A 12,583-nucleotide genomic window follows, 5' to 3' on the forward strand; every position below is an offset into this window, starting at 1 on the left:
AATCACTGTATACAAATTTATTAAAGTTAATCAATCTATTCCACTTAAAGAAGGTGGAAGGCTGCATCACCAAACTCTACTGTTGTGACTTCCTGGTTGCGGTGTCTAACCTTAAGTTCGTCTAATCTGTTGTTGATTTCTACATACTTCTTTTTGGGGGCCACTATCTTCCCACTGGCTGTATACTGGATCATGGTCAGGGTGTTTCAGAAGTTTAATTAGTTGAAAGATGTTCAGATGTGGATGCATGACATGCTTCTTCAGGTTGCTGTGTCATCCCTCTAGATGATTTATTGTCCTTGCTCCTTGTGTTAAGTAGTGGTTCAAACGGTGACTGTTCTGTTCAACCAAGTATGTTGTTACATAGTCTGTACATTGTGTTCTTGAAAGATGGAAAAGTTGGAATGTTCTTTACAAGTTCTTGTGTATTGTCGTTCCAGTCGTCGGTTCTGAGTTTATCTAGTTCTTCCTGATTGCTCATGCTTTGAAGAAAAGTTTACAGTTTTCACCCATGCCATTATTTTAAATCTTTGATTATTGCTCCAAGTATTTATATTTTTAGAGTATACTTTTATTCCATATCTTAAGATTATACTTGGTTATAATATTATTTATATTATGATTTATTAGTACAGCAGACATTTTAGGTTACAAATTCAAAAAATTAAAAATAAATCTAACCCCAATCTATTTATCATATTTTTTCTTTATTTTTAAGTACAAATTCAAAAAATTAAAAATAAATCTAGTAACCCAATCTACTTATCATATTTTTTCTTTATTTTTAGGTTACAAATTCAAAAATTAAAAATAAATCTAACCCCAATCTATTTATCATATATTTTTTTTTAATTTTAAGTATTTCTTTGATGATTTTTTTTTTACAAATAAACAAGGTGTTATACATAAACAGTGTACCAAATATGTTATGCTTTAAAAAAAATACATGCAAATCTTAGGTGAAATTCTAATTAACCTTGATTGTTATAAAAACAAATTATTTATCAAAACATCCATTGTTATTTGCAAGTGGGAATAGAAGGAATAGTATTTTTAAAAAGTGGGAATAGGAGGAAGACACCGTATTTATATATGTACTGTCACTAATTAAGAAGTAATTATTCAGATTAGAACACAGATTTGTTTATGTAACAATAATCAGTCCTTTCAATTTTACAAGTGTTAATGGCATGACCCTGTAGGGTGTTTATTTAGCAATATGAATGTATAACAATTAAAATTAACAATTCACTTAAACACTGCAATAAAATTTTTCAAAGTTTGGATTATTGAAACAATACTTGGTAATTAAAAGGTATCTTTAAATGTGCACTATTCTGCCTACATATAAAATTAATAGAGAAGAGAATGAAATTGAATTTTCTAGAAATGACTGTCAATGGTTATCTGTATAAAAAGTATATATTTAGCTGTTATACTATGAAACTATAACAAGTCTTTACTATTTTGTGTTAAAATAAGCTTAAAAAAATCATATTGCCCAGTAATGCCCACTATTCCCCATTTCTGGGAGTATTGCCCAGCAAGGGAAAACCCGGGTTTTCCCGCCCAGGAATTCCCGGGTGGGTAATACTTTGCCAACCCTGACTTCCACCAGTACTGATTAATTCTTACAACTACCTTGGTTTATCTGTGGATATGATGTATTCAATTGTTTTAGGGTAATATTTGGGTTTGTCAGGACGAATTAGTCTTCTCTTTATGATTACTCTATATGGTGTATCTGTACCTGTATTTTTACTTATCGACTGGATATTCATCTGTGGGTTTGGATTTTTTTTTTTCGGCTTGTGTAAATTTATTTTTCTCTTCTGTTGCCAATCTCTCTGGGTTTTTTTTCCATTTTTTTATATCTATGTTTTTGTTTTCATGTGTAAGTCTTTGTAATTAAGTTTTACATTTCTTGTTCTTTCTTTGGTTATATAATGTCTAGTGTGTCCTTTAGGTGGATCTTCTTTCAGATTTTTTCTCAATTTTCTGCTCATCAAAGTTATAGTCGATGTTGACTTTGATGGTGTGTTTTGGGTCCTTATTAGTCTGTCTGATTTTATTCTCAAGTAAGTTTAGTAAGTTTAGTTTCATCAAATATCTTTCCCATCTTTTATTTATTTTAAGGTTGGATAAGCAAGATGAACTCAAAATTTACGAAACTTTCTAAGATAAAAATATTGAATATGTGCAAAACTTTTTGTTGTGGTAAATTCATGTCAGGAGCTCAACAAAATTAACTGTTTTTTATTACAGTTATAATAATTTAATTAGTATTTCATGAACCATTATAAAACTTTTGAAACTGAAATATAGTTATTTCTCATAAAAATGCACAGTTTATGAGAATCAGCTTCTCAAATTCTCAAATTATATAAAAATTAGTCATACCAGAATTTTTGACTGGGACAAATATATTTAAATAAATAAATTTATAGGTCCTGCTTTGAAATTCTAAAAGAATATGTTTGTTATACAGGATTGACTTTTGTTTATATTTAGGTGTGAGCCATTTAAGCAAAAATCATTCTATTCCTCCGTAATATTATTTTTTGTGTTGCACTCCTGACATGGCACAACTTTTTTTCCAAACACATCTGTATCAAAACGGTTCAATGGATAAGCTTCATTCTGAGCTGAAATCATCCCTAAGACATACTAGTTGTAATATACATAAGAATCTATGGCACATGTCATCATATTACAAGTTGCTGTGTCTTTCAAATAAAACTTTTTTTTTCAAAATGTCAAGAAAAAGTGTTGCACTCCTGACAATTTTGGCATCTTTTTTAATGTAATTTTTCAAATGCTTGAAATTTTCCAAAGATATTTAGCAGGATTATTCTACACATTAAGCCACAACATTCAGCCCATTTTAACATTGCAATCACTGCCATTTAAAAAAATAGTAGCGAAATGTGATGAAATGTGAATTTATGTATACAAAAAGTGATATGTATGATATAGCTCAAAAAAATATTGTTTAAATGAAAATAAAATGTCAAATCTGAAAGGCATAAATGTATATAAACACTTAATCTAGAAATCATGGTATGTTTTGATGATGTATAAACTATTTTGTTATGATATATATTGAATGTCAGGAGTGCAACAAGATAGGGGAAATAAAGTACCTTATATAGGTAATAATTTTTAAAAAAATAAAGAGTTCAGAAAAATTTTGAAGATAGCAGATCTCTTTTTAAGCTGTTAAGGGGGTTCGCGGGTCTAAATCATTTATATAGGATTTCTCTATGTTTTTCTATAAATGAACTTTATCTTATAGTTAATAGAAAAATAAAATAAAAAAGTGGGGTCACCGTTCATTTGCGCTCACAATCCGCCTTCGAAAGAAGCATACATTTTTGTAAAGGTGGTTTTTTTCTGTTGAAGTAATAGGAGAAATAAAGGTAATATCGAAATAAAAAAAGAAATTTATTACAGAAATCGCTAAAATTTTACAATAATTTAGTTTAAGTACAGCTTATATGGAAATTATATTAAAAAAGATAGGTCACCGATGAGTTGAAAAAGATATTTCAATTTTAGAACCAAAAAATGGCATTTTTCCACCAAAGGGAGGTAATTTGGAACTTTTTCAAAGATGTATACATTTTGAAAGTATGATGATCTGGGGCCAACACGAATTGATTGTTTTGAATGATTTTTGTACCATATGATAAAGTAACAACTACAAAAGGAAATAAATAAAATTTGTAATGAAAAACAAATGTTTGATTTTTTTCTGAATTTTTTATACCCTCGAGCCTCCTTAAACAACAATTCTGATGGATACTTAATGGAATTTAGTTCATAGTTTGGTAACTTACCCTCAATTGTATAAGAATGTGTCAGAAAAATCAATTTAAATATGGTCTAAAGTGCATAAGATGCATAAGGTAAAACAGAAATTACATTCAAATGACAGATTTAGGTCTTTATAAACCAGCAATGATGAAAAAATTTAAAAAATCATGAGCATTTTGTTCTAGTTTCTGTATTTTAGTTTGGTGTATAATATGTCAGGAGTGCAACAAAAACAGGGGAAATTGGATGTATTTTCTGTTTGATACATCTTTTTTATTAAAAGATTTATTTATCATTTTTTTTTCATCAGTGTATTTAAAAAAGGGTTAATTTTGATAAGGAGAAGGTTTTTTTATCAACTTATTGATGAATTATTTTTTAATTAGAACTTTTTCAATCAACTTTAAATTAATTGATACAAAAAATAGCCAAAAACATTAAAAAAAATTATAATCAAAGATGAGATTATTAATTTTTGCATTAAAAGTAATGTTTGGATTTCTGCAATCAAATGGGGTGAAAAAAATATTAATATTTGATAGCATTTGTTTGAAATCATATTCCCAAAAGGTATACTTGATTTATTTTTTTTCATTTAGTTTATGTCAATAAAGTTTCAGAACTTTTTTGTTTCTTTATACTTTTTTATATCCTTTTGGATTCATAAACTTAAATGTATATGTATCAAGATACTATAAAAGTAATGGACTCAAACAATCTTGAAATTTGACCAAAGAAAATAAATTTGGACCATTTTTTTTTGACTTTGCCCAAATGGCAATTTTATTTCTTCCATGTAGATACCCCCCTTTACGCCCCTCTTAATTAGTCAGGTCAAGATCATAGTGGAGAAAAGTGTAGTTTATGTAGGTACCAATCCTCATTGCATTAAGTCACCTCAGTGATTTATCATGCCTATTTACAGCTTAAGCTTCTTAGGAAGAAAGATAAGAAGTTAGCAATATTCTTTAACTTTACTTTCCTCTATATAGATGATGTTCTCTCACCAAATAATTCAAAATTTGGTGACTTATAATGTTGAACACATCTATCCAATCGAACTAGATACAAGAGGTAAAATCACAAAAATACTGCACTCAGAGGAAAACTCAATCAGAAAGTTCCTAATCACATATTGCAAAATCAAATGACAAAACACATCGAATGGACAACAACTGTCATATTCCTGACTTGGTACAGGCATTTTCTAATGTAGAAAATGTGGATAAAGGATACAACAGATACAGTAAAGTTGGTCTCATATCTTGATTTACATCTAGAAATTGACAATGAGGGCCGGTTGAAGACAAAACTTAACGACAAAAGAGATGATTTCAGCTTTCCAATTGTGAACTTTCCATTTCCTGATTTTCTTGATAGATGCTTGCTGCTCACAAGGAAGATATTAAACCAAGAGTTCCAAATGGTGAGGTTGAAATCATTCCTTTGTAAATTTACGGACGCCATCACGAGTTGGTTGACCCTTATGGAATAACCATTTCACAGATGATATTGGATATGTTCCTTACGTGGTAACTACAATCCCCTTCCCTTTCATGAATGTGACCTACCGAATTGGACTATTTACCGGATTGGTTATAACATGAGCAACACGACGGGTGCCGCATGTGGAGCAGGATCTGCTTAACCTTCCAGAGCACCTGAGATCACCCCCAGTATTTGGTGGGGTTTGTGTTGCTTATTTTTTAGTTTTCTATGTTGTGTCATGTGTACTATTGTTTGTCTGTTTGTCTTTTTCATTTTTAGCCATGTCGTTGTCAGTTTATTTTTCGATTTATAATTTGACTGTCCCTCTGGTATCTTTCGCCCCTCTTTTAAGGATTGGGGCACTATATCAATGCACATCAAATTTCCATTTTAATGCTACCTCAGTTTTCTCAGTCATCCAAATTTTATGAAACTTATACACAATGCTAAGAGTTAAGAACTAAACTCACAGACAAGAGTTAAAATTAAGACATTGAGTCACTTACTTAAAATATTGTAATGGACAGGTCTACATAGTATTCCAACTTATATCAAAACATATTGAACATCATCCATTACGGTAAGCTGTTTTTACAATCTTTGACTTTTTTTATGCCCCACCTACGATAGTAGAGGGGCATTATGTTTTCAGGTCTGTGCCTCCTTTCATCCGTCCGTCCGTCTGTGCCTCCGTTCGTCCGTCCGGTTAAAGTTTTTGGTCGAGGTAGTTTTTGATGAAGCTGAAGTCCAATCAACTTGAAACTTAATACACATGTTCCCCATGATATGATCTTTCTAATTTTAATGCCAAATTATAGTTTTGACCCCAATTTCATGGTCCACTGAACATAGAAAATGATAGTGCAAAGTTCAGGTTAAAGTTTTTGGTCAAGGTAGTTTTTGATGAAGTTAAAGTTACATCAACTTGAAACCTAGTACACATGTTCCCTATGATATGATCTTTCTAATTTTAATTCCAAATTAAAGTTTTGACCCCAATTTCACGGTCCACTGAACATAGAAAATGATAGTGGGAGTGGGGCATCCGTGTACTATGGACACATTCTTGTTTATTTATCATTCCTGTTCCTCTTTTGTTTTAGCTAGCCAAGTAGCCATTGAACAGCTATCAAAATCTGCTAAAGGTCAGAAAATTCCCGACCAGAGTGGCCGTTCTGGTGATGTTAGTTATGAATTATCAAAGTAAGTACATTTGTATAATGTATTAGATGATTTTTAGTTTGTAACAGCGGTTGAATGTAATAGTAATGACTTTAACACTCCGGAAAGAGATGAATGTTGAACATCACTTAAAAAAAAAACAAGAAAGAAGAAGGCAAATCAAAAAATGAAATTATAGCAGCATTAAACGTTATTGAAATATTTGGCACATTTTCTGGTCTTAAATTAAATAAAAACAAAACGGAAGGCATTTGGATAGGAAAACTGAAAAATTGTAAAGATAAAGTAGATAATATAAAATTCACAGATAAACCCGTTAAAGTGTTAGGATTATATTTCGGCACAAATAAAGCAGAATTCGCAAAACTAAATTGGGAAAACAAATTTGAAAAGCAAAAAAACTCATGAAATCTTGGGAAAAAAGACATCTTGCTATCATCGGTAAAATTCTTATAATCAAATCACTTATCATTCCACAATTCACATACTTAGCAAGTATGACAGTCATAAATAAAACGTACAGCGACAATCTAGAAAGAGAAATTTTTTATTTTATTTGGAACGGTAAACAAGACAAATTAAAAAGGTCAACTCTCATAGCAGATTACAGTACAGGAGGACTCAATATGATAGATATGGACAGCTACTTTAATACACTTAAAATTAAATGGGTATCAAGATTAATGGAGTCAAAACATAAAAATTGGTCAATTATTCCGAGATTCTTTTTTGATAAATACGGAAAAAACTTCCTTATCTTCAAAATGAATTTAGAACTTAAAAATTTAAAACTACTTAAAATTACAACTGAATTACCAGAATTTTATCTGGATATTGTAAAATGCTGGATACGGAAAGGTGGAGGTCAAACTAAATCACCCACTAACTTTAGAGAAATACGCAAAGAAATTATATGGGGTAATAAAAACATAAAAATAAAAAATAAACCATTATTGATGCTCAATTGGATCAAAAGCAATATAATCTATATTAATGAAATTATTGACGAAAACGGTCAAATCAACGAAAAGACAATACTGCGTAAGTTAGAAATAAAACACAACTGGATAGCCGAACTATCAATACTAAAAAAAGCTATTCCAAAATGTTGGATAGATATCCTGAAAACAAATAAATCTGTTAAAACCCAAGTTAGTATTAACGAAAAAATAATTAGAATGAATGAAACAGAAATAAATTTAGCAGATCTTGATAACAAAACCGTATATCAACATTTTATAAAAAACAAAATAACTCCAAACATTGGAATAATAAAATGGCAAAGAATATTAGGCGTAAAACCATTACAAATTAGACACTCCTTATCATTTACAAACAAAGAAATATACACAAACAAACTTAAAGTTTATAAATGGAAATTATTTAGCTATATATTGCCGAACACAGAAAATCTTTTCAAATGGAAAATATCTAATACGTCAGAGTGTGCTTTATGCAAATGCACAGACAATTATCAACATTTTTTTATCGATTGTGAATTTTTAAAAGACTTGTGGAATAAAATAACAGAAAAAATGAATATTATAAACTTTTGTAAGAAAATAAACTTAATAGATATAGTCTTTGGATATAAAATAGGAGACCGACATTATAATGACATAAATCTTATTATAACGTTGATAGGTTTCTCAATTTACAAATCATTTTACACGTCAGAACAAAGAACAAAATCTGCCGACATATACAACATCTTCAAAAAGAATTTGAATTATATTTTGAAGTTAACAGATGTGTAAAAAAACGTAAAAGTAATCTAATTCGCAAATTTCAAAAATTTCTTTAAACTGTTAGATTATAAAATACGTAAACATAATATTCATATATAGTTTCGAAACATAACGCACAAAATATTTACTCAAGTATCTTTAAAACGAAATACTATAAATGCAAAAATAAATTTGACACCTCAGCTGCCGTAAAGAAAAACCCATAAATTACACCCATTCTAAAACTTTAAATCAAAACACAATAAGGTACATATTATGGGGAAAGACAATAAATTCATATTTCGATAATAATAAACATATAATATCTTACCTTTTGATAATAATCCAAAAGCGAAAAGATTAACACATGAACTATATTATCCTTCAATCATGTCAGGTTACGATTATTTGATCACACTAAGACCTTGCACGATTTTTCTAAACGAGCAATATGTGTCGGGTAGACTGTATCCAATAATGAGAATGTAAAAGTAAAGGTCAAATACGGAACAAAATTACGTAATTATAAATGTGAATGATTTGCAATTATATATGCTTATATTGTATTTTTTTCTATTTGTAATTGACTGTATATTGTAATTTTTGTCAAGCCTGCAACTTTTGTTGCAGAAAGCTCGACATAGGGATAGTGATCCGGCGGCGGCGGTGTTAGCTAACTTCTTAAAAACTTAATATTTTAGAAGGTGGAAGTCCTGGATGCTTCATACTTTGTATATAGATGCGTCATGTTACGAAGTTTCTCTCAGTCACATGTCCAATGTCCTTGACCTCATTTTCATGGTTCAGTGACTACTTGAAAAAAAAGTTCAAATTTTTTGTAATGTTAAATTCTCTCTTATTATAAGCAATAGGATAACTATATTTGGTATGTGTGTACGTTGCAAGGTCCTCATGCCCGTCAGACAGTTTTCACTTGACCTCGACCTCATTTCATGGATCAGTGAACAAGGTTAAGTTTTGGTGGTCAAGTCCATATCTCAGATACTATAAGCTATAGGTCTTGTATATTCGGTGTATGGAAGGACTGTAAGGTGTACATGTCCAACCGGCAGGTGTCATCTGACCTTGACCTCATTTTTATGGTTCAGTGGTTATAGTTCGGTTTTTATACGACCGCAAAAATTTTAATTTTTTGGTCGTATATTGCTATCACGTTGGCGTCGTCGTCGTCGTCGTCCGAATACTTTTAGTTTTCGCACTCTAACTTTAGTAAAAGTGAATGGAAATCTATGAAATTTTAACACAAGGTTTATGACCACAAAAGGAAGGTTGGTATTGATTTTGGGAGTTTTGGTCCCAACATTTTAGGAATTAGGGGCCAAAAAGGGCCCAAATAAGCATTTTCATGGTTTTGCACTATAACTTTAGTTTAAGTCAATAGAAATCTATGAAATTTTGACACAAGGTTTATGACCACAAAAGAACGGTTGGGATTGATTTTGGGAGTTTTGGTTTCAACAGTTTAGGAATTAGGGGCCAAAAAAGGGCCCAAATAAGCATTATTCTTGGTTTTCGCACAATAACTTTAGTATAAGTAAATAGAAATCAATGAAATTTTAACACAAGGTTTATGACCACAAAAGGAAGGTTGGGATTGATTTTTGGAGTTGAGGTTACAACAGTTTATGAATTAGGGGCCAAAAAGGGGCCCAAATAAGCATTATTTTTGGTTTTTGCACCATAACTTTAGTATAAGTAAATAGAAATCTATGAAATTTAAACACAAGGTTTATGACCATAAAAGGAAGGTTGGGTTTGATTTTGGGAGTTTTGGTCCTAACAGTTTAGGAATAAGGGGCCCAAAGGGTCCAAAATTGAACTTTGTGTGATTTCATCATAAATTGAATAATTGGGGTTCTTTGATATGTCGAATCTAACTATGTATGTAGATTCTTAATTTTTGGTCCCGTTTTCAAATTGGTGTACATTAAGGTCCAAATGGTCCAAAATTAAACTTAGTTTGATTTTAACAAAAATTGAATCCTTGGGGTTCTTTGATATGCTGAATTTAAAAATGTACTTAGATTTTTAATTATTGGCCTAGTTTTCAAGTTGGTCCAAATGGGGGTCCAAAATTAAACTTTGTTTGATTTCATCAAAAATTGAATAAATGGGTTCTTTGATATGCCAAATCTAACTGTGTATGTAGATTCTTAATTTTTGGTCCAGTTTTCAAATTGGTCTACATTAAGGTCCAAAGGGTCCAAAATTAAACTAAGTTTGATTTTAACAAAAATTAAATTCTTGGGCTTATTTGATATGCTTTATCTAAATATGTACTTTGATTTTTGATTATGGGCCCAGTTTTCAAGTTGGTCCAAATCAGGATTCCATATCAAGTATTGTGCAATAGCAAGAAATTTTCAATTGCACAGTATTGCACAATAGTAAGAAATATCTAATTGCACAATATTGTGCAATAGCAATTAATTTTCAATTTGAGTTATCTTTCTTTGTATAGAATAGTAGTTGATAATATATGTTGGAAATTTGCCAGACATGACTATGATGTCATTTTCTATTTTTATTTGCCAATAACTTTATGTAAATATCTTCATTGGAAATTTGCCAATATAAAATGTTGCTGATGAAGCTTTTTTTCCTTATCTTATCTAAAATGTTTTTAGATAATGTATGTTGGACATTTGCCAGACATGACTATGATGTCATTTTCTATTTTTATTTGCCAATAACTTTATGTAAATAACTTCATTGGAAATTTGCCAATATAAAATGTTGCTGATGAAGTTTTTTTTATTGTTTTATACAATAAACAATGTATATTCACTTTTACTACCAACCAATCTTTACCATTCAGTGATAACAAGCACTTTATTTTACATTTTAATATTTTATGATGTATTTAAAAGAGTAGTTATTGTTGCAAAACTCCATTAGAAATTTGAATTGATATCAGTTTTGGAAAAAGGGAAACGGGAATGTGAAAAAAAAGGGGGAGGGTTTAAATTTTTCTCATTTCAGATTTCATAAATAAAAAGAAAATTTCTTCAAACATTTTTTTGAGAGGATTAATATTCAACAGCATAGTGAATTGCTCAAAGGCAAAAAAAAACTTTTAAGTTCATTAGACCACATTCATTCTGTGTCAGAAACCTATGCTGTGTCAACTATTTAATTTTAGATTTAAAAAGTTTGAAGAAGAAATCTTTAATTGATTTGTAAAATCTTGACATTTGTTTTGTGTAAAAAAAACCCATGTAATGTCAAAAATTTGATCACAATCCAAATTCAGAGCTGTATCACGCTTGAATGTTTTGTCCATACTTGCCCCAACTGTTCAGGGTTCGACCTCTGCGGTCGTATAAAGCTGCGCCCTGCGGAGCACCTGGTTGTGTTTTGGTCTGTTTTTCTTATACTATATGCAATAGGTCTTCTATATTTGGTGTATGGAAGGATTGTAAGGTGTACATGTCTAGCTGGCAGGTGTCATCTGACCTTGACCTCATTTTCATGGTTCAGTGGTTATTGTTAAGTTTTTGTGTTTTGATCTGTATTTCTTATACTATATGCAATAGGTCTTCTATATTTGGTGTATGGAAGGATTGTAAGGTGTACATGTCTAGCTGGCAGGTGTCATCTGACCTTGACCTCATTTTCATGGTTCAGTGGTCAAAGTTAAATTTTTGAGTTTTGGTCTTTTTTCTAATACTATATGCAATATGTTAACTATATTTGGTGTATGGAAATATTTTATGATCTATATATTAGTTGTGCAGGTTTTATTTGACCTTGACCTCATTTTCACGGTTCATTGCTCAGTGTTAAGTTTTAATGTTTGGGTCTGTTTTTCTTAAACCATAAGCAGTAGGTCAACTATATTTGTTGTATGAAAGAATTGTTAGCTGTACATGTCTTGCTGAAATGGTTCATCTGACCTTGACCTTAATTTCATGGTTTATTGGTCAATGTTCGGCTTTCATGGTTAATGTGAAGTTTATGTGACAGTTGTAATAAAGTTTTATATTTAGGACAATCAAAATACTATCAATGATTATTGAAGAAGGCGAGACATTTCAGTGTGTGAACTCTTGTTTCTATTTGTAATTGACTAGCAATTAGTTGGATTATATTATAATTTATAAATGTATGTTTTACAGACAAATTAAACTAACAAGTACTAACAAAATTTAATATATACTACTAACGGTTAACGAGGCCGGGATAAGGTACCGGTATTTGATGTATCCACTAACAAATGTGAAAAACTATCAATAAAACATGATTTACCTTTAAAAAAAAAAAAAAGAAGAAGGCATATTTGAGTATTTTTTGTACATGTACTTCAGAATCATATATCATGTATACATGTATGACAAAGTGTTATAAAC

General features: G+C 30.4%; 1 protein-coding gene across 1 annotated transcript in view; it reads left to right on the top strand.

Annotated features, from left to right (window-relative positions):
- Positions 1-12,583, top strand: part of LOC143080517 (bactericidal permeability-increasing protein-like) — a 35,708-nt gene that overhangs the window by 8,258 nt on the left and 14,867 nt on the right. The window contains exon 2 of the mRNA XM_076256390.1: positions 6,408-6,507. Coding sequence (XP_076112505.1) covers positions 6,408-6,507 — 100 coding nt within the window. The remainder of the gene's footprint in view (positions 1-6,407; positions 6,508-12,583) is intronic.

Source organism: Mytilus galloprovincialis, chromosome 6 (assembly GCF_965363235.1).
Source record: "Mytilus galloprovincialis chromosome 6, xbMytGall1.hap1.1, whole genome shotgun sequence".
NCBI classification, from domain to species: domain Eukaryota; kingdom Metazoa; phylum Mollusca; class Bivalvia; order Mytilida; family Mytilidae; genus Mytilus; species Mytilus galloprovincialis.